At 34.0% G+C, this 24,679-nt stretch overlaps 1 protein-coding gene across 1 annotated transcript; it reads left to right on the top strand.

Annotated features, from left to right (window-relative positions):
* Positions 1–2,357: 2,357 nt before the first annotated feature.
* LOC117341085 lies at positions 2,358–24,679 on the top strand. The gene is made up of 6 exons (XM_033902917.1): positions 2,358–2,459; positions 10,806–11,117; positions 12,816–12,887; positions 13,838–13,903; positions 14,617–14,793; positions 19,897–24,679. Exons 2-6 carry the CDS (start codon positions 10,823–10,825, stop codon positions 20,556–20,558), a joined length of 1,272 nt encoding a protein of 423 aa, XP_033758808.1. The 5' UTR covers positions 2,358–2,459; positions 10,806–10,822; the 3' UTR covers positions 20,559–24,679.

Here is a 24,679-nt window from a genome sequence, read left to right as displayed (position 1 = left end):
AAACCTCTGCCATATACGCAGATGCGCGAGTTATTTATTCAAGTGTTTTCTCCTTTCGTATCTGATATCAGTAAATATGGTTTACACAGTTTACGGTCCGGCGGAGCAACAAGCGCGGCTAATTTAAAAGTGGCAGACAGAATATTTAAGAGGCACGGCAGATGGAAATCGGAGAATGCGAAAGACTGTTATGTGAAGAATTCCCTTGAGGAGAGATTGTTAGTTTCCAGGAATTTAGGTATATAACATATACTGTTCCCGTTCTTTGGTATTCAGTACGCGGGTCGGTCGCCCCGTTTGCAATTTATTGAAGTGTTTGTGTGTTTTCTGGCATTAGGCACGAACGGAGATTGTAGGAGAAATGTAATTTCTTTCGTTTGACTAGGCGGAATAAGAACGAAATTAATTTCTCCTATAGTAGAGCGGGCCGCTAGGTGGCGCTATATGCTACCAGCGGAGCACGTGCGTGTTCGCGGTTGTGTCATTCAGGCGACTACCTTTTAGGCGTATACACGGTCAGCTTTCGTTAAAATTTTCGATAAAAATTTGTTTTGTTGCTAAATCTGCTTTTATTGCAGAAAGGTTTATTGGATTAGCACACAACGTCGCGGGTGTGACAGTTCGTTACTGTCTTCAGAAATACATTTTTGTGTATATAGGTAGTGTACATACATTGCCTACCGACAGTCGGTGCGATGTTGATTGCTTTCATGGTCATGGTACTTTTTGTAAGGGTATTTTGATGACTTGTTTTGGCTGTGTACATCGTTAGTGTAAAAGATTGCATTGTGAAATGTATGTATTTCATGGTAATTAATAAACTAGTACGCGGGTCGGTCGCCCCGTTTGCAATTTATTCAAGTGTTTGTGTGTTTTCTGGCATTAGGCACGAACGGAGATTGTAGGAGAATTATAGTTAGCTTAACATTACATTTCAAGTTGCAATATAAACGACGTGTGATATTCAATACATTGTGTATTATCCTTATCTTTTGTCCAGCGGAACCACAAGATAGTTCTTGTTGATATTTCAAATTCTAGTGGCCTAGCATATGTTGTAGATAGAAGGGTGTTACATAAATTATACAATTCTTTGTCAGTTAGGTAACCTAATTATTTTGATTTCATATTACATATCAAACATGTTTTATTTATTTTTTCAAAATCATTAATTATGAACGGCCCTTTTGGACCACTAATTCAGTCCACCTGTGTGGCTTTGATATTAAGGGTGGAATTGGTCACTAGGGCCACCGCTATTACATGTGTATAATTAATAATCACGACATATGCATCATATTTATTGTATTGTTGTACATGTATTTATACTGATGGGCTGTAAGGCCTAAAGTTAAATAAAAATTGAATTGAATTGACGCGAAATTTAAATCTTTACCTTCAGATCAACAACACATAGTGCATATGATATATTGTGCTAATGATTAGATATATAACATAGTAACACAAATGACCAAGGAAGACAACTTTATGACTCGTTTCCTAACCGTGCTTCGAACTCACGATCAACGGCACTCAGTCGCTTAGCCAGAAAATGCATGCAGCTTACACCATTGCACCACATCCACGTTCTTAAAAAAGAATGTTTCAATGGAGCAGTGACTGTTGGTCTAATATCTTGATAGGATCACAATGTCAAGATATGTATACCTAGATAGAAATGTTAATCTACATTACATAAATGCGAATTGTACACATGTTATAAATATGTATTTGTGTGTATTTAAGCAATAAACTGCCTAGATGCGGCAGACCTACTGGTATAACTGCCACATGTGTCACAGACAAACTGAATGGTGCGCGCTAGCGCACCATGATTGTTTGTCTGTGACACATGTGGCAGTTATACCAGTAGGTCTGCCGCATCTAGGCAGTTTATCGCTTATATTTACGTTCTATTAATGAATCTAAAATATTAATATTAAAATCTCATGTCAATGTGACTTTACAATGTATGGCGGCCATCTTTGTTTACAGGGCAACTTCAGTTATACTCTCATAGATGAAGCTGCTTTTGGTAGGGATTTACTAGTAATATATAAGGGCATTGCCACACCAAATGTAAATATTGTAATATGTGCACAATGGATTGGGAATGTTTACGTAGTCCCCAATGTACTCAGATACAGCGATCGATGTCTTTCACAGTCAATGGTCCGTTATATAACCAGAACAATACCAATACGTCAATCTTTGTAAATTTTCTTCTTTCAGACAATGTCGTATTTTAGTATGATTATTCGCATGATTTGTTTAAAAATAAAAGATCACGCCAGACATTATATCTTTCAATATTTAGATCAATTACGTGGAAATTTTCAGTGTTTTAAGAAAGTAGGTCATGGATAACTTATCGCATTTACGACAGTGATTCGTGGAAAGCGACCAGGAAGTAGAGGAGGTGTAATTCAAACTTGATTGAGGTTTGTAAACAGATCAAGGTAGGTTTAATATTCAAACCTCTGCTTTACTACATTGTTTTTTAACTGGAACTAACCTTTTTCTTTTGTAGCTAGACTACTGTAGTATATGCCGTTCTATCCAAGTACAAAAGCTTGTATGGGGTAGACATGTTTGCTGACTCAACCTACATTGGTTTATCGTTGTCTTTCCCATAACCTTATTTAAAGGGCCCTATAGGGAACAACCAACCAATTGAAAAAAAATAGATTTTTGAAACAGCCCCTGTGTATAGAAAGTTGAGCCAAGGATAAAATGTCTGGCAGCCACTGATTGGTCAGTATGTTATGAAGCGAGAAAATAGATATGTAGCCTGATAGGTAACTATCAATAAGAAATGTTGATATTAATTTCGTAAGTCCGATTGATTTTTTTCCCAAAAGTTCAGGTAATAATAATTAATAGGTAAACATTTAAGATTTTTGAGAATTTTAACTGCGAAATTCACCCATTTTCAAAATGGCTACCCTGAAGAAAATTTGAGTTGAAGGACCCAACTTTTTATTTTATTATGTGTTATATCAGACCCTAAACTTTTGTTAAAAACAAAAATTGTCATATTGAATTCAAGAATTTGAATGAAATACTCCAAAACGTTAACACTAAAGTCTATGGGAAAACAATTGTTTGGTTGGTCTCTATAACGTTGGGCTTTGATAAGCGACCTCATCTTGCTAACGTTTGGCTGTAGGTATTGTACGGATGAATATTATTAGGTAAACTAATGTTATTTAGTTTGCGAAGTTGCTGTATACTATATGTTAGCATTGTAATGCATCCTATTATTTATCCCAAGATTTATTGGGTGACGACGGCTTTATCTCGTGATAGGGTTAAACTTATAGACATATAATATGGCTTAAAAATTTGAAATATGATTCATGAAAAAAATCTCCATACATGTATATATTTATCTCTGTGAATACAGAAATATTGAAAATAATATCATGACAAAAAATAAAAATAAATAAATAAATAAATAAATAACTAAACAGACGAGTTGTTCTGGGACTATGATTTTATACTTCTATTTTAAGCCTTTTTCCTGTACTTACACTTATTAGCTAATAGCATATATACGATAGATATCTTCAGTTGTAATTACTACAGTTGTGTGCAAATAGTTATGAACAGTTTACACCCAGTTTACATTTTCTTTTCAACAAATTTTAGTGACAAAGATTATCAAAGTCAACAGGATGAAGTATCAGGCAAAACCTATATTATTAAGTGATCATAACAGTTCTTCATTTCGAAACTTTAAGTTTATAGAAGGTATATGTTACTTGTAATACATCTTCCATGAAATTTTTACTGAAATTGTTGAAATTTCTGTACATGTACCCGTGTGCAGGTATCTAATACTTTGAAGATCTAACCTATTGGATCTGATTCCAGGTACACGTATCAGTGACAGGTAACACAGAATGAGATAATGGCCTGAGGGAAAAATTAATGTCATTTTTGTTATGAAATACATATACTAGCAAACTTGGGGAGGGGGAGGGCAGCAGTTTTAAGTTTATATAACACACATACATGTTCCTGTATCTGGAGCTGTTCTTGTCATACAACACTTGAATTATACAACACTCGTATTTGTAATTTCATAATGTTCTTCTATAAAGTTACCTGCTAACAAATATATTATATACACATGTGGATCATGTGGACCTTAAGCCAAAGTTTTTTTTACAGTTCACGCTAACATGTTTTTTGCAATATTGTTTAAAAACAAAATCTTGGGATACATTTTGATCAGCATTGAAGTGTTTCCCTATTGCATTAAGAAAATGATTAATTGTTCTTTACCTAAAAATGTATAAGTGATGGCGATTTTACCTCTTCTTGTAATTAAAGAAAATCAGCATATCAACTATATTTATTGAATAACTTTATTGTGAAGAAAAGTGTATATAAAAATTAATTATTTTTTGATGATTCGAGAAAAAAAATCTATACAGTTTTTAAAAACATCCACAAATAGATATTATATATGGGTAGTGTAAGATGCTAATTACAGGTAGGTTAGTCAAAGGAGCCTGGCATAGCATGCTATAAATGGACCTTGGGGGCGGGGGGGGGGGGGGGGGTGTAATTGTGAACCTGACAAAAATATAGCCAGGTGTTAAACAGGCACACCTTAAGACTGATCCTCATCTGATACATAAATATAGGTAAGGTGTTATGGAGGTCCATAAGATGGTGGTGAGGTGGTGTTTGGGCCCTGGACCCAAGTGGCCATGACAACAGGCATGTCCTGGTAGTACCAATTATACATACAGGTACATGTACATAACTTGTTGTATAAATATTATATGTCTCTTACAAAACATAAATGAGAATATACGAAACTTCTGATTCTTGATTCTTGATTATGTACTATGAAATGATTCCATGGTTGAATTAACAGAGTTAAGTGAAGTAACAATACATTGAATTTAAAAATAGTTTTGTCTGAGAAAATAAATGTTATAAATGTTAAAATATAAGTACATATACAATATAATTGAGAAATAAATCTACAAACAGTTATCAAAATCTAAGGATGTATATTTATTACATCTAAAAAAAATGAAAAGCATCAAAATTTTGAAATCAGGAAGATTGATTTACACTTTAATGAAATCTTTTTAAAAAATTAATGATGATAAAACCCACTACAAATCCAATTGATCGATTTTTAAATCCTCTTGTGTAATATATCATATAAGAACCGCGGCCAATTACATTTTGAGTTAACATTAGATAAAATTTTATCAACATTTAAATATACCTAGTAAAGTCAGGATGATAGATAAAAAGTAGTCTATTTACACAGGTCTGTATATGTAACAACTACAGATATCTAACACAGGTGTCTAGTGGCACTGTCCATTACCTGTATAGGGGGATTTTTTGTCACACCTGATTGGATGTAATGCACTACTAGTTTACCTGTAGTTTAAATGAAGTGCACTACTAGTTTAAACGTAGTGCACTAGGAGTGCACTAGGGTGTAAAGGTTAGCTTACACTCAATTGTATATCTGCCCCTTTATCAAGACACAGGTAAATTACATACGATCACATATAGACATAGAACATGGAACAGTTACACAAATATAGTAGGTATAAACAACAATAAATATCGTAATGTTGTAAAAACGATCCCCCTCGATCGGCCGATAGTTGCTTTATACAATGCATTGTTGTCGTAACAGTGGCTTTTTGTAAACAAGTTTAAACTGGACAAAGAACGGTGATATTGGGAAAATACAGGTACACAGACAGACAACAAAATATACTTAAACAAAAGTAACGGATTGGATACACCGGATCACAATATAGGTAGCCTAGATTATGATGCGTATTACTTCGTGTGATAGATGGGGTCTAGCAAGTAATAACGACGATATAAACCAATATAGGTACTGGATCCTAACAAACAAATGCTGTATGCGTATTACTAGAAATATATATATGTCAAGTAGTAATAACGACAGTACAGACAAGTAAATTGTCGAATTTTCGAGGCAATATGCCCCTTTATCAAGACACAGGTTAAGTTAAGGATCATGAAATTCAATCAACACAGTTTAAGAAATATAACTGAATTTAATAATGTTTTGTATTATCAAGACAGGAAAATCAGTGGAGTCAATGATTACACATAACATTTTCGTGTTTATTCATAAGCGTCAAGAGCAGATAACTCTAAGGACCAGCACCCTCTAAATTAAAGTGTGAAAACGAATGGAGCATGTCAAACACTTGATCGAAAAAAAGTTCGTGAACTGTCATCGAAGGCTCAATAGACAGTATGACCTCCGTTGACATTCATAACTGCCATGCAACGTCAGCGCATGCTCCTGATTAATCGTTGATGGTTGATCTGTGGGGTACGTTGCCATTTCTCTTGCAGAGCTGTCACGAGCTCTTGTCGGTTCTGTGGAAGATTAGGTCGAGCTGAAACCCGGCGTTGCAGGATGTCCCAAGAGTGTTCAATAGGATTCAGGTCGGGAGAACGACTTGGCCAGTCCATGCGAACAATTGTCTCCCTTTGAAGATAGTCGTTTACAACACGAGCATGGTGAGGACGAGCATTGTCATCAATCAGAATGAAGTCATGGCCGACAACTCCTGCAATAGGTCTTACTATAGGATGTAGAATTTCGTCCCTGTAACGAATTGCTGTCAAAGATCCATTATCGACCACATAGAGGTCGGTATTGTAGTCAATACTTATTCCAGCCCAAACCATTACTGATCCACCTCCAAAGCGGTCTTGTTGGGTAACGCAGCAGTCTGCATAGCGCTCACCCTGCAACCTCCATATCCTCCTCCTGCCGTCATGAAAGTCTACACAAAGTCTAGACTCGTCTGTGAAAAGAACAGATCTCCAGTGCCGCAACTGCCAGTTGAAATGTTGAGAGGCCCATTGATGTCTCGTTTGTCGATGGACTCGTGTCAAAATTGGTCGCACGGCGGGTCCAGATCTGGGTCGTTGTTGGACACTATTTGTCTGTTGATACCGATTCCATAGCCTACTTATCACACTTTGTGAAACATTAAGCTGGGCAGCCACATTTCTCTGATTTTGACCTGCTTGAAGGAGTCCTATTCCTCGCGCGGCTTCAATATCATTTAAATGTCTACGCATGATTGATTAGTATATATTAAGATATTTAAGTTAAAAAGTATCGCAAACTAAACTTAACACATTCACCTGTAGTGGTTGTTCAGTCCGTTTTAGACACCAGCACTGTTCACCAGACCAGAACAGCATACCCTCATGATGCACGTGCATACAACACTGAAACCAACGTGGACATACATAGGCGAAACTACGGGTGTACTTAAGGGGAACATATTCTTTACATCTCAAACATATTATGATAATATTTTATGATCCTTAACTTATTTTGTCCAGTATATATAACATATTAACACAATTGACGCAGGAAGACAACTTTATGACTCGTTCTCAAATCGGGCCTCGAACTCACGATCTACGGCAACCACTCGCCTAGCCAGAAATACATGCAGCTTATAACGCTGTGCCACATCGGCGTTCTTATAAAAGAACGTTTTGATGGCGCAGTGATAGGCAGCCTTTCAATTTATAAAATGAATGCTGTAAAACAAAAACGACTGAACAACGTACTAAACAAATATGCTCAACGAAAGACGCTTAAGGACCATGACCACAATTCTATAAACTATTATACTTGTTATTGAAATAGTTTGTACAAACACCAGGGTGTTTACGAGAGTAGCTGTGGTTTTACCTGTTTCTTTTGAAAATGGAACACTCTTGTATCCACGAAAGCCTACCAACTCTTCCTAATAAACTAAAGTGGTTGGTTCCTTTACAGCCAGAATAAGTAGAAACTTTAAAACAGGTAACAGGTACGAAATTATACTTTTCTGTGGGTAAACATATGACATTAACTAAGTACCTCCTAGCCTTGAATTCTGAAATATATTTTAAATTTTAACTTTTAGTGTTGCAAACCCACCTACCCTACATAACAAAAGAGTCAGAGAGGGTAGGTACATGTGTCAATGATTTTTTTAGGTGGTATTTATAATCAATACTCAATGAAATATTGCTAGTACCTTTCAGACAAATGGATAAACAACGTGTTTCTCTTTATAATGATGTGGTCATACATTGGATACTCAAGGGAAGAATATGAGACGGTTTCCTATTCAAAAGACCAGGCACAAGAAAGATTGTTAGATAATCATTTAAAAAGTCAAAATTTAATATATTATAATGATTTTTAATTTGACAAAGAAATATTTAAGCCCTATCCATTTTTTTAATTGTGTTGATTCAATTTCAACAATGACATCTTTATTTAGCTGGCATTTAAAAGTTAAAAGAGTTGGGGAGTTAAAGAGATCATTATCATATTAGAGGATGGAAACTGTCAAAACGATTATTAGTTATGCATATCGGTGGATTGAATATTCTCGTTTGTCTGAGGGAATAAGAGTTGTTGTTTTGATTGTTAATAAAATATTTAGGACATCTTGAAAATACGGTGGTGAGGGTTACTTATTTAATGCATTCACCCCATTGTTTGTTTGTATTGGTCTCCTCTTACAGACAGTGTTTCCCAGCCAAGTTCATTATAAAGTATATTGAGAAATTTTCCAGATCTAAGTCCTGTTATAATTCAAGCTGTATCTTATTGGATGCATTCTACAATTTCTTTAAACTGTTGAGTCTGATTATCCCATGTAATGTCTGCATATTCTAGAATTGGTCTATTGAATGATGTAAAAAAAAAATATTAACAACTTACGATCAACTTTATTTCGAATATAGCGAAGGATGTTTAATATACTGTAAGCTTTTCATATCTATTAAGAATGTGTTGCTTCAACGTTACATCGTCCTAAAGTGTAAGTCCTGGGTGTTTGTGTTATGCTGTGTCAGTGATTTGATTGTTTTGGGGTCACGTATGGCGGTAGTGACCAATAGCTAGCTGCTATGGCTGTCCAGTGGAATGATTTGTCTATGTATCGAAGTTAAAGCTGACAGTGCAAGTTAAAAAGCATCCAATTGAGATTTAAAAAAATAGTACATGTACAGATTTCCAAAAATCGTTTCCGAGACATCCCCCAATTATGGGTGTGTCGTATCTAAGGACGGGAAGACATTTTTGTTTTTGTTATGCGTAGATACGAGCCGCTATAAAAGCGCGTGCGTTCATTGAGACAAGTATCGTGTCCTAGGCTCGGTTATAACCGGAACATGGACGTTAATCCCCATCAATCAATCAATCAAAGAGACAAGTATCAGTCTATCGATACATGCGCATAGCGACACATCTCTCCATTATACATAGTATACGTTCTCAATACAAACGCAAATGAGTTTTTGTTCACATTACGGAACTTGAATATGGATTTTGAAGAGGTAACTTTATATATATACATATATATTTTATTTTACAATAAAAGAAAGAAAAGAAAGTATTGACAACACAAACTATTTGGGCCCCAACAAAACATGTACCTAATGAAATTATAAACAGAGTAAATATGAGTAAATTCCTACCGGAGTCTTTCCAGTGTGATATGCAGCAAGAACAACTTTACAACTGTTACATCATTATATCCATAGTTTCCATCGAAATATTTTCCGTGTCTTCGTACAAATGTATTATTTGTGCACGTGCCATAACGCAATTAAAACGTGATAAAACCGCACAACAGCCCTAGTGTAGTGTAGACAATAGGAAAACATCCGAGGAGTGCTAGTGTAGGATACGAGTAAAAATCGGAACTCCTCGGACTGTTTACTTGTTATGAAAATGGCTGCACCCAAGAAAAACACGTGAGAAGATGGATAGAGTATTTGGGATTAATTCGTTATGCATTTTCAAGCATTTATTTGGAGACTTTATTTTCAACAAGATTTGAAAGATAATTGAGAGACACTGACCATCTTTCTGTTCAAGTTACAGGTAAGTGCTTCTGTTTGGTGTCGTTCGCGAATACAGTTGTAGGTCACGTGGTGTACAGATATAGTGTAGAAGATACAGGTGCGTCACCGTGAACACCTGAGGTTAGAGTGAATGCGAGTGTGACGAAGCACGTTCTTTTTATAGCAGCGGCGGCTTGGTTGTATCCACGCATAACAAAAAAGAAAAATGTCTGCCCGTCCTTAGATACGACACTACTATAACTGGGGAATGTCTCGGAAACGATTTTTGGAAATCTGTACATGTATTTTTTTTTTTATTTCAATTGGATGCTTTTTAACTTGCACTGTCAGCTTTAAGCAACCTCTGGCCTGCAATAAAATGCATTGTCGTTTAAAACATTATTTTTACTGATTGTAGCATATGTTAATTGTGGACAAAATCTATTCAGGAATGTTGCGAACGATGTCTAAAAATGTAAATTTGCAAAATATAGATGTTTACTATTGACATCATCAAAACATGCACATCATGTTTGCCTTCTATAACCTGATACACTGGATAGATGAACTAATAAAAAGAGCGCTTCAACCGAAATTGAATGATTTACCTCAGTCCTACTTGTTAACAATCTCTCTACAAATACCTCGGTATGAATTTCTAATGAAAAAACAAATCAGACATAATAAAATAGTGGGGTGGTCCTTGATAAATTTAACGATATATCTTTGCTTGATATTTGTAAACTGTAGACGAAAAGGCGGTGATATGATGTGTTGTGTATTTCAGATGTCGGTAATTTTGCATTGTCGTAATATTCCTTTGCAATGATCTATCGCTCTTGACGGGGTATTTCCCGCATATACTTATATAGCAGTAATGCTCACATCATGTTTATTTTGTAAAGGATACAAAAGGTAGAAGATGGCAGGGATATCAAGTGAGGTCCTAGATTTGCATGGAGATATGATAAAGAAATTGAGGGAAATATTTTCGAGGACACAATTGAATACAATTCTTGATCAAGCAGTATCAAGAAGATTACTAACCAATGATCAGAGAGATAAGGTTACCAGTATGGAGAAGTTATTCAGCGAATTGAAGGCAAACGGCGTGATAGATTACGGAGATTACGAGCGGATTTCGAAAATTCTTAATGACCAAGACGTTGAGGCCAAGAAAATAATTGACCACTACACAAAAATGATACGGAAGAAAAGTAGGTACCTATACTGTTTAATATATTTCCAAGAATATAATGGGATTACATTCTTTCCACTCTCTGCATGAACTGTAAATGCGAAAAAATTTTTTTTACATAGATTATCTTGACGTCACTATGACGTCATGTAAAAAAATTCAGCGTTTAGCGTACACATGTAAAAAGTTAATCAGAGACTGCATCATAACACGTTTTTATCCTGCAACTGTCACCGCATTGTTAGAACACACCCAACATATACATTTTTGCTGTATACGACAGTGACGGAAAACTGCCTTATTTTGGAAATTTAGCACGTGCGTCAATTCGATTGACCTATTTCAAAGTGAAACAACGTTTAAAAGGCGAACATATTGGATCATTGTTGAAACCGTTTCACTTCAAAATGATTATAGTTCATAACTGTTGCAGGATAAATAGAATAAATGGTCAGCGTCTTAAAATATAAGCTGTATTTTTGGCTCGGGGCAGAAAGACAAAAGTTGCTCGCCAAGGCTCGCAAACTTTGTCTTTCTTTACCCACGCCAAAATACAGCCTATATTTTAAGACACCGACCATGCATTCTCTATACATCAATCCATGGTACAAATATTACTGGATTAGTTTCTTAACAGAAATATTGACCGGTTAACTTGTTACAACATGTTAACCTTTCTAACTCGCTCTCTAAAGAGAAAGATAGCTGAATTAATAGTTTTGCGTCCTTTCGGTTTCAACGCATGTGAGTAAATGTTGCTGCCCGTACTACGCCTATTGCTTATTAGTGTATAAATGTAGAGCATACATTGTTGTACTATGTGGCAGCTTGTACATTCCTGTGACGTCACAATGTTTACCGCGTTGTGTCGGCATTACAAAAGTTTCATTCTGTGGTTTTCAGTGTGTTCTTGTGTTTAATGTGATCATATATTTTAAAACAATCGATACGAGGTACCTGTACGAAAAACAGCATTATGTCTGTACGAAAAACAGCATTATGTCTGTACGAAAAACAGCATTATGTTCATACAATTTCTATTTTCACTTTGTCGGTTCAACAGACCTATACAATCAATGCAAACAAAGCAAAATTGTATCCGCAACCGAAAACGTTCCACTCAATACCACATGCCTTTGGAAATCATAAGTAAATAACTGTTTTGATAAATAACGATCCATGACATCAGTATATCGATTCATAAAACAATGCGGAGTTCGAATACCGAAGCACGCTCGCTCCATAAATCGTCCTAGAGTGACTCATTACCCAGAATTAATACTTATGGAATATATAAGAGTATGTAGGTACTTGAACAGCGAAACGTGCTGTACATTCTTACGGAAATCTTTCCTTTTTTTGCATTTTTTTATGCAATTTTTTTCCAAACGATTTTCTTCTCAAACCCATAAAAAAAAAAAAAAAAAATTTTGTGATTTAAAGAAGTTATGTTGATAAATATTCAGTCACATGGGTAAAATTTGTAAACAACCCTTTTTTTCATATTAAGGTAACTAGGTAACTGGTAGGTTCCTTGGTTGACACCGAAACATATTTAATTTCACAGAATTAAACTTCATCAATTATTGTTGTGATTATTTGACACAATTTAACTCACGGCATACTATTGGTGAACATTGGCGACATCGAAATGTAGGATTGTGTTTCACTGTCACTTTCATTTGTCACTGTTATTCTAACAATCAATGTATTTCAGGAGACGCTGGATACTCCCAAGGCTGTCATACTGAAGGTGAAGACAGCAGAGCTGGACCAAAGCCTAAGAAAAGTGAGCATTACTAGCTCTAGTCCACTCTAAGCAAAAGTAAAATAGTAACAATATCACTTTCCGAAAAGAGCAAAAACAAAACTAAACTAAACTAAAACGAGCTATCGATCAATTGCAAACAAATCCTTTTCATGATAGATATGACAATCTCATCGTTATGGGTGATAGCTTCATCTGTCACATCTGCAATTATATCATGCCATTACCATTTAAGCACAAAACTAAACATAAACATATATAAGCTATGTCTTCAATGGAAAACAGACAACCATGCCCGTGACCATTGTTCCGATGGAGAAATATAATGTAAAGGACGAATCAGTGTTTTTTAATGCAGTCAAACACGATTATTTCGAACTCTTACAATATCAAAACCCTGCTAAAATCGAAGTACAAATTCAGCTCCAACATTAACAAAATCCATATAAAATAAATTCGGTATATCTTGAAGTTTTGTCAGGATCAATCTACCAGATAACGAGGTGTGTCTAGTTCCGAAAGAGAGAAGGACACATTTTTTACACTTTTAAAAATATTATTTTCTGAAGGTAAGACTTAAACCTGCTATTTAAGCTTGTTTTCTACAGTGTAGTTTTTTCATCAGTTCTGCATTTTATGACATGTGAATCACCGCTATTTATCTGGGACGATGTAGAAAAATGTTTAAGTATTTACCATAGCTTTGTAATATTGACACCAAATATGGGATATCTAAACGAGCAAACGAAACCAAAACCATGCAAATCACACTGTTACCTGTATATAAGATGTTGATATTGAAAAATGCCTATAATGTAGGTTCCAAGTTGACTTATATATATTATACATAGATAATTTACCACAAAATTTGACTAGTTTACTGTAAATGTTGACATTCCTTTTATTTCAAAACACCATTGATATTTCAACCAACAAACAAGAAAAATATTTCCATATATTTTCCTACATAGCACAAATATCCAGTCGGGACCCTCTATTCGAAGATGAACACGAAATGGAACAGAAACGACCAAGAAGTGAGTGTTAATTATCTTCCTTTTTTTTACAACAATCACCAGCTTCAGTTCATAATAAAGCATTGCCTTGGATTGAAATTAGTTTTCGAAAATTCGGTAGTAGATAACACAAATTGGGTTCATTACAAAAATTGGAGTCAATTTTACAGACGGTAGCACACGGGAAACTTTTATCCCTCACGCAGGTGACCCTATTGCACTTGTATGAGTTGTCTGAGATTCAAACAGCAACTATGGTCATAATAGACGATTATTAATTGTACAAAAGACATACACGATATTAGGTCATTTCAAACATTTTTATTGCTAGATTCAATCGAGTTAAAACAAATTAAACTGCGTCATATAACTTTTTCGTCATTTTTGGTCTTGTCAGTGATACTAGCGGCCTAAAGTGTTGAAGGCGTCTACAAATTGTTAAACATGCCAATGTGTAAATGGGAAGGCCATAACCCTATAATAAAACAAATTCAGGGACTATTTACAATAAAAAAAATTCAAAGAATGCCAAGAAGACATATTCGTATATTCTGAAAGTTCAAAGTGTGACGTACAGGTTACTGCCAGCAAACAACTGTTACCATGAGTAATATACATCACTGACGAGAATAATATCATAAATCCGATTCTCGTCACGATAACAGTTTACAAAAAGGTAAGTAATTTGATCAATTGAAATGGTAATAATCTAACGTAATCACTCATGTTGACAGATGCGGGAGCGCTAAGGAAACCAATAAATGACACCCACGATGCCAGGATTGTGCATACCTGGAAAAAAGCGATGGATGCTGTTGGATTCATTGAAGGTCCCTGTTGCACTGGTACCGGATTTAGAGTAGGGAAGGACAAGATATTGACAGCCTATCATGTAGCAGAGGGCATCACAAGTACGTATAGGATAATATCTGATGGATATCTAACAAATTCTTCAATTTGAATTGCTTCAGTTAAAATGCATTTTTACCTCGTTGTTATTTACCATTTACAATTCGCATTATCATATTACATAAATGTTTTATCGTTGAACATTTTGTCATAAATAGATAATTTGCTGACAAAGTGATATGCATAATGTACTTAAATTAGCACAAGGAATATTTATTTTACAGCTTTTATAATCAGCATAAATATATCTATTGCAAATAGCACAAATTAATTGTATAGCTGTGCAAGCTGTAAAACGTATAATTTTGCTATTGGCAATATATTCATTTATGCTGATGACGTAAGCCACCATAAATAAATCGTATGCAAATATCATTATTATAAGAATTACCACTTCCGCTATTATGAAAATAAATACCTTATTTTTGTCATTTTTAAGCAATAAATTACAATTAATTTGCATTAATATCATCATTTAATAAATTACATTTAACACTAAACAATTAAACAATTAACTTTAAATTCCAGGGATTTGGGCGCTGATCCCAAATTTATCAATGGTATTTGAATACAATTGCTAGAGGAATTTTTTTTGTAAATCAATTCATAAACAACACTGCAGTGATATCGCTTTTATATAAAACATTACAAAAATGAACCACCAAAGTATAGGTAAACATGAACGTCTGGTTTCCATGATCAGCTTCATCACAACATGAATTTAGCAACATATTAAAGAAAAAATGGGGTATCGTTATATGTTAATTGTCGGACAAAATACCACAACGATGTTATCTTTTAACGCTCAACACACTTTATAATATAACAACGACAATACACTGGATTAATTAAATGACAACTAATAAATCATAGAATATAGGAATATACAGTGCTTAAACACGTTGGTAAATAGCAAAATACAACATATTCTTTATTGTATCATAGCAGGAAAATGATTTTTATGTGTAAGTTTGTATCATAACAGTGCACGTATTTATGTTCTGAAAGTGTAAATGATCTTCTTCCGCGTCACGAATATAGAAATGTTAACAATTTCCACGTGACTCAAACTATCCAATCGGATAAATACAAATCCCCTTAATATTGTATTCATCTAGTGCTATATCATATATTTGTTGTGTTATAAGAATCATATTATATGTGTATTGTATAGGTATAAGAATGTTGCCAAGTACCAATTGAATTTGGTTATTCACCAAAATCATTGCCAAATATTATTAAAAGGGGTACAAAATAAGTGCTACCATACTTCTGAGCTTCGATAACTTTTGACACCCCACATGCTATGAAATACTTCCTAAAAATATAACCCGCATTCCACAACCTCCGTAAAGTCATGCTATGCTTTTTTATTTTACACTCATAATAAAGCTAGTCCGTTGTTAATACGCTAATGCTGGCAAATTAAGGTATAATACAAGCACGATCGTTAATGTATATAATAGGTGTCTAATCGGTTATAATTAGGTTATTTAATTGGCAAAACACATCAAATAATACCAACATAATAACGAAACCAAAATTCCAACTCAAATTCAATTTAACCAGGGCAAAATATATAGATTTTCACGGAGACCTTTTACTCCGGGAAGAGCAAGCGTCCTTTCATTTCAACAAATTTTATATTGCTATAAAACAAAATCTCCAAAGGTACCACATATATACAGAGTACAGTGAATACAGCCAATAAAGTATATTTCATAGACAGTGAAGTATATATAAATAAAATAGATTAAGGAATGTAAGCATCAGTGATTATATCTCACAAACATTCAGAGTAGAATGATAACTTATATTCAATTCTATAAACATGTACTCTTTATGATACAGACTTGCATACCTACATCCTACATGGCACACACACACTCACACACACACAGTCGCTCACATACAACATATCTTAAGCTGTGTACTCATGTACTCAGCCTTAGCAAATACTACTTGTATAATCATTGTAATCATATTTTTTTTTAATTATTCAACATAATTTTTTTTTTTACTATTTATTAACGTTGTACATTAGTTAAGATAAATTCATTAATACCATCCGATAGTGTATTGTCATCTGAATTTAATATGATTGAATTAGAATAACCAATACGGTTATAAATTTTATTAATTAAATACCTAGAATTAGAGAAATTAGGACAAGTAAAAAAGAAATGATCATTATTTTCACTAGGTGAGCCACATGTACAACTTGGATCAGGGATAAGGTGATCTATAAATTTATGATGGTTCAAGTCACTTGCATTATTTCTGAATTGTCACAAGACAATATTTATTTTACAAGGTATACACTTTTTAAGAGTAGCAGATATAGTATCATTAGGATTTGCTAAAGTTCGATTAAGATTGTTTTGAAGAAACTTAGACTTACAGCCATTGTCAGTGAAGGATCAAGATTATTCCATGCCTGCATAGTGCTTGGAAAGAAACTTCTGTCATAGATAATGGTTCTTGATCTTGGTATATTGAAAAATCCATGATTACGCAGGTTATGAGTATTTTGCTGATGATTTATAAATGGTTCGATGATATTAAACAGATAGTCAGGGGTCATGTGATTTATGATTTTATACATTAAAATTAATTTGTGCTTATGACGCATTGATTCTAATTTTTCTAAACCCGTTTCTTTATACAGTTTATAATGAGAAGTACCACCTCTTAAACCAGTGATAATATTTTCATTGCATCAACCTGAACAGATTCTTATAATTTAGATTCACCAATAGTGCAATTATCCCAAATAGAATCTGAATATTCCAAAATAGGTCTGACAAATGAACAGTATAATGTCATAAGAGTTTTCCTATCCACCTTATGCTTTATCATACGCAAAAGATTCAGTCTGTTACATGCTTTATTGTAAATGTCCTTAATATGATCCGCCATGTGCCTTTTGAATTAAATATAAGTCATAAATGTTTATGGAATGAATTTTGTTGAATTACTTGATCATAAAAAATAAGGGAGGATGTACCCTATTTTTTTTTACTTACAGTTAGTGCAACTGTTTAATTAGGATTAAAATCAATTTTCCATTTCTTAGCCCAATTATTAATAGACTCAAGGTCATCATTTAACTCAGCAGTAGGAGTTGTAACATCATCATCAACAATAACATAGAGTGAAGTATCATCAGCAAATAATTTTATATTTGTATTAATTTCATTAGTTATATAATCAATAAAAAGTAAGAATAAAAACGGTCCGAGTACCGATCACTGTGGAACTCGTGCATTTATGTTTAAATGTAGAACTATAACCTTCAAAGATAACTCTTTGTTTTCTATCCGTAAGATAACTTTCAAACCATTTGTACAAATTACCAGATATGCTATATATTTTTTAACTTATATAATGCCAGACTCTGTCAAAGGCTTTACTTATATCACAAAATACTAATCTTATATCGTTACCTTTATTTATATTATCCATAATTACGTGATATATTGATATTAATTGATTGACTGTAGAGTCTCTAGGTTGAAATCCTGATTGGTGCTCACTGACAATATGATGTTTAGTTATATAATTAAAGACATATTTAAAAATTACTTTTTCTAGTATTTTACTTAAAATAGATGTAATGGCAATTGGTCTATAATTATTGGGATCATCAATGGCACCTTTACCTTTATATAGAGCTTTAACATTAGCAGACTTCCAGGCTGTTAGAATAGTATCAGAAGTAACAGTTGTGTTAAATAGAAATTTGAGAGGTAAAATTTTTGACGGTAGAAGATTTTTTATTATTTTAGGAGAAACATGATCAGGTCCAGGAGGTTTACTATCATTAATTAACTAATCTTGATCAATGATATCTTGATCTGATATTGTAACTGTACCAAGTTTGATATGACTAAGGGGAGGTAACTCCATATTAGAATTATGAACATTGTTAGTATCCTCAACATAATTAGAAATAGAAGTAAATACATTATTGATAGCTTCTGCTTTATCCAATGGATTAATCAAAATATCATTACCAACTTTAAGAGGATGAGAAGTTTCATTTTTCTTGGAGAGACCACATAAAGACTTAGCAATATTCCACCACTTACTAGGTGGTACAGTCTTGTCTGCAAGAGAGTTAAGACGTTTTGTAAGATGTTTATCTTTAGCTTTTCTAATAAGGTCAATTACAGTATTTCTTGATATTCTAAATTCATACCAATCATTTACTTTATTGGTATGTTCAGCTCTTTTATGTAATCTATTCTTTTTCCTTAACTGGGTTCTAATTTCATTTGTCATCCATGGTTTATCATTAGGTTTTATTCTTATTCTTTTACATGGAATATACTTTTCAGTAAGCAAGTTTGTTTTATTTATAAGTAAACCATTTATCTCATTCACATTACCATTATATCCAATTAATGTTTTCCAATCAATTGCTAGAAAACCTCTATTTATTTCATTCCAATTTGCTTCAATAATTTTTTTAAAATCTTTTAGAAATTTGTTTTCTTTAAATACTTTAAAACATAGATTCATAACAATAGGACAGTGGCCACTACATAGGGGTGATAAAACTTCCGAACTCTGTACTATGTTTGGATTGTTAACATAGAATATGTCAATACCAGTTGCTGATGTATAAGTGATTCTTGTAGGACATTGAATAATACTTTGTAGCTGATATTTACTTAAGATTCTTGCATGATGTGTATTAGGAGAAAGAGAAAGCATATCTTGGTTTATATCACCTGTAATAATCAAATTACAGTTAACATTGGTTAGTGTATCAATTGATTTATCAAAATTCCAGTAAGCAACATTTGCATTAGGAGGTCTATAAATACAACAAAGAAGAAAGTTTTTATAAGATGGCCTAATTTCTATGACAATTAGCGTCCTCTGTTTTATCGATAACACCCGCCAATCCTGGTTAACCAACATTCTCAAAATGAGAACCAGGATGGTGACAACCGGACAAATAAGCATACAAACAGGCATTGAACACGACTGACGTCATATCGCAATAAATATCTAGACAAAGATAATCTGTTGGCCCGACAACATTAAAAACTGTTAAAGAGATTTGAGTTTTAGGAACGTGTATTTTTTCATTAAAGGGAAGGACGAACACTCAGAACCGGACAGATCGCTCCTGGAAACAGACGATGTTTGTATCAAGTTCAACTTTTTGAAAGGAAGTGATAACCTCCCAACGTTTTATTTCGAGGATAAATTGTGGGGAGATAAAGAAATGGATTTCGCTGTTTTACAGTTACGAGTTAAGGATAACACCACAGAAGCTTGCTATCCAGAAGGTATCAAACGTTTCAAGAAAGCCTCACCTGAGAATACGTTTGCATTACTTGGTCACCCCGAAGGAAAGCCAATGCAATGGGATCCAAATGTCCGAATCCTTGAGAGCAATGAAGAGGAAAAGCGTTTGAAGGAAATGAAAACACATTGGAGAAGTAAACAAGAATGGGGTTTCCCCAATATTCGGGACAAACACAGTGTCCTGTTTGATTGCTGGGTTCAACACGGAGCATCCGGATCACCCGGCATTGAGATGGCGTCTGATGGGGAGCCTACATGTAGCCTGATGCTTATACATGGATATCCGGATTTTGTTTTTGATAAGAAGAAATATCAAGTTGTACCGGATGACCATCCTTATATGATCGAGCAAGGCGTCACAATGGAGGCCATAGCAAACAAACTAAACAAGATGGGAAAAGATGCGAAGGCGGTTAAAAAAGAAATATTTGCTGACATCTTCTAAAGAAAAAAAATCAGTGTTGAACATTTTGACATTATGTACTCAAAGAAAAATTTCGCAAAAGTCGCAAAAGGCAATTTTTTTGTGCTCTCTACCTTTAAGAAACTGTTTCCGTTGACATTATATAAACAAATGCTTGAGTTGTGTATCTTTGATTTCTCCTGGGATCGCAATACCATTATAACATTAGAAATTTAACATCTTTACAGACAGTTCGACCAATACATAAATGTATAACGCGAATCGGGACAACATGGATTTTATCGTTCTAGCTGGACCTTTAAAGAATTTCCACAAATTCCCAATCATAGTTTGTTTGCATGATACACTAAACATACGATTTCCATGCAAGTGTGTGAAATGAAATAGAGAAAGAAGATGATTATTTATTAATGCGAGAAAACAGTACACTGTATAAGATAAAACATGGATTTAACAGTGGATAGTTAACTTTACACCGGCCGGTATAGTTTGTAACAGTGTAGTTAACTTTACACCGGCTGAGTATGGTTTGCACCCACAGTGTAGTTAACTTTACAACGGACGAGTATGGTTTGTAACAATGAATAGTTAACTTTAAACCAGCCGGTTATAGTTCGAAACTGTGTAGTTATCTTTACATCGGCCGAGTATGGTTGGAACAGTCAATGATTAACTTTACACCGGCCGGTATAGTTTGAAACAGTGTAGTTAACTTTACATCGGCCGAGTATGGTTGGAACAGTCAATGGTTAACTTTACACCGACCGGTTATAGTTCGAAACAGTGTAGTTAACTTTATACCGGCCGGTATAGTTTGAAACAGTGTAGTTAACTTTACACCGGCCGGTATAGTTTGTAACAGTCTAATTAACTTTACACCGGCCGGGTGTGGTTTGTAACAGTAGTTAACTTTACACCGGCCGGGTGTGGTTTGTAACAGTAGTTAACTTTACACCGGCCGGGTGTGGTTTGTAACAGTAGTTAACTTTACACCGGCCGGGTGTGGTTTGTAACAGTAGTTAACTTTACACCGGCTGAATTTGTTTTGGTAACAGTGAATGGTTAACTTTACACCGACCGGGTATAGTTTGTAACCGTAAATGTTAATTTACACCGGCTGGGTATGGTTTGTAACAATAAATTGTTAACTTTACACTTTGTAACAGTGTACTTTACTTTACACCAGCCGGGTATAGTTTGTAACAGTGAATAAGTTAAGACATGTTGCCTGCTTATACTTGATGGTATTAAGATATCGAACTATGGAACAATGAATCACTGTAAAAAATACATATTAAACTCTAATTAAGAATATTTAATTTCAGTATATATCCTGTCCTAATAATTAACCCTTTAATTACGGTTTAGTAACCCTTACCCTAACCCAATAACTAACACTTACACATACCTTAACTCAATTACTAGCCCCTACTTCTTGAGGATTGATGGCCCACTTGGTAATATGATATTATGAAATTATCAACCATTTTTCAGGTGAATGCGACGTTTCATCAACATGAAAAAGTGATGTTTCCCGCGGCGGAAGTCGATGGATATATATCTTTCTCGGGTTAATAGTTCCTCGCATTCACCTGAAAAAAGGTTCATAACTGTTTTTATATGATAGTTTACTTTTTTTAAAGCAAAAGTTGGAATGCTGTGATGAAATTTTGTAGGAAATATATGGTCATATTAACCTTGCTTTTGAATGTTTTACATATAAATGCAATTCATGACAGTAGTTGCCGTTGCGCGGCTTCCCTGGTAGTTAAGAGTTTGATTATTATAATTTTTCCATTCCTTTGAATCAATATTCTCGCTACTTACTCGTCGAGTTGTCTGCCATATTTACTGTACGAAGTTATTTTTATTAGCATTTGACTGGTAAATAGTGTTAGTGTTTTGGATTTAGTAATTAACCTGTGAGGCTAACGATGGGGTTGTTGGGTTGTTGGATTTCAATATTAACCTCTCGTTGAAATGTTTAGTCATGTAGGTAAATGTCGTAACTATTTTTGACCTATGCGGACTTTTTAGACCAATCAGCGTTAATATTATAGTCATGTTATAAAACTGTTTGTCTACCCCGAGCCAAAATGGAATATGACAGCTGAGGTTCATCCCTACTTTAAATTATCGTAAAATTAATTGAAATGTGATGCAAATCTGATGAGATATCGATACAATTCGCCTATAGTTGATGTTTAGTGCAGTACTCGGACGACAGAGGACTACTTTTTTAGAACACCGATTAAATTCCGAATTTCAAGTAATGTCTCCAGAAAATGTATAATTTCCGTTTACTTGAAGTTACAGGTTGAACTTAAACTGTATTTATCTCACAAACTCAATCACTGGAAACGCTAGAGGGATTTGTTGTGAGAGGAAACCAGATTACCGGGAAAACGTGTTCGGACAGGTGACCCAATAGCATTTCACGTTCAATCGGGAACTGGAACCCAGGCCGCGTAGATGAAATACATGTGTGTTATCACTGAGGCACTCGGCCACCTCTTACAGGCATGTGAATACACTACACAAAACAGGATTGTAGCAAAGCATGATGGGGAAAAGTATGTACCGATATAAACACGCAAATAGCTTAAAGAGGATACATAGAGATATACTGCCACCAACAGGATGTAGTCATATCCCATCCACTAAATTTTAAACATGTGAATCATCAAAAGTTATTACTATTCCTTGTGCATCAGATTATATGACATTCATTTCGCAAAGTGCTATGGTATACAACTTTGTCACTCGTGGTTTAATCAGCATATATATAACATGAGATCGTTTTCACATACTGCAGGCTAATACCCGCTTATAAGGATAACATTTTGAATCCTATCCCCTTTTTATATACATTAATATGTATATAATCCATTTGTTTCTTTATTATGTTCGTAGTAATTGTACCAAATAGATACGGCAATAGAATGTGAAAGAACGCGATTGAATCTTAAGCGAGTTACCAATGTAGGAAGGGGCTATATAATATTGGGGGCCTACACGGTCCCTCTAGGTCCCTCTAGGTCCCGCTACAAAAAAAATTGTTCATAATTCAGTCTTACACAATGGGTAATGAGAACAAAAGTTCTACAATGGAATTGATATGTAAGGACTTTAAGTGTTACTTACACGAGATTAACACGGGAAGTGTTCACATTGATGTATTGTTTTTTTATGATAATAGAAATGACTCTTGTAATCGTGACCTTACTTATAATGCCGAATCTATTGTTTTGTATGTAGAATTAATAGATTATAATAACCGTACTATACAATTAGAAGGATTTATATTGAACGTTTTCTTGTCAATTGATAGACACGATAGAGTGGCAAAATAAAAAGTGATTTTACATGAAGAACGTAAAGATTATATTGTAAAGTAAAGATCGTTTTTCAAACGTATGAGGAGTCAATGGAGAATCATATACCAGAATGTAGAGTGGATTGAATAAGAACAAAAAAATATTTTTGCTACATTATAATTTTATTAACATTCTATTGACAAATAAATACATTATACAATCTTATAAAGCATAATTGTATTACAATCTTATAAAAAATATTATATAATAATAAAATATTGACTTCAAAATGGATAAAACGTCATACAGGAGCAATCTGAAACTCCTTTAGACTATACTATGAAGCTCTCATTCTTCAGAAATACAATTTCTTGTAATCTTTAAATGATATCTCTCATACTTCAAGCACACAATGATATGTATATATCAGCTACGTAACCTTAAATTGATGTATCTCATACTTCAAACATTCGTTTAGAACTTCGCCTGATGACGTTAGATGGAGGTCTACAACTTATTTTTCATTTTATTTTTTCTTAGTTTTGCTTCTTATTCTATTTTGTTTATTGTTGACTGATTATTATCATTTTTTGTTCTTACTTTTGATTTCATATTTTCTAGTTTTGATATCTTTTTCTTGTATTCCTGTGCTTCAAATTAAAATCCAATAATACATGTGTGTATAATCAAGTTTAATTTTCCTTAAAAAAAACAACATATTTACAACATATGAATCTATATACAGCATATCAAAAGACATAGTTTTACATTATTTTTCATGACGACTTCTGTCCGATATTCAAAATAAATATTTGTAAAACTACA

Source organism: Pecten maximus, chromosome 13 (genome assembly GCF_902652985.1).
Source record: "Pecten maximus chromosome 13, xPecMax1.1, whole genome shotgun sequence".
NCBI lineage: Eukaryota > Metazoa > Mollusca > Bivalvia > Pectinida > Pectinidae > Pecten > Pecten maximus.
This window is presented reverse-complemented; position numbering and strand designations above follow the sequence as displayed.

Bases quoted from the DNA above. Each gene is read 5' to 3' on its own strand.
- LOC117341085 (XM_033902917.1), top strand. From the start codon at position 10,823: ATGGCAGGGATATCAAGTGAGGTCCTAGATTTGCATGGAGATATGATA. The intron at 11,118-12,815 runs GTAGGTACCTAT...AATGTATTTCAG, and splicing joins AAAAATGATACGGAAGAAAA to GAGACGCTGGATACTCCCAA. The intron at 12,888-13,837 runs GTGAGCATTACT...TTTCCTACATAG, and splicing joins TGGACCAAAGCCTAAGAAAA to CACAAATATCCAGTCGGGAC.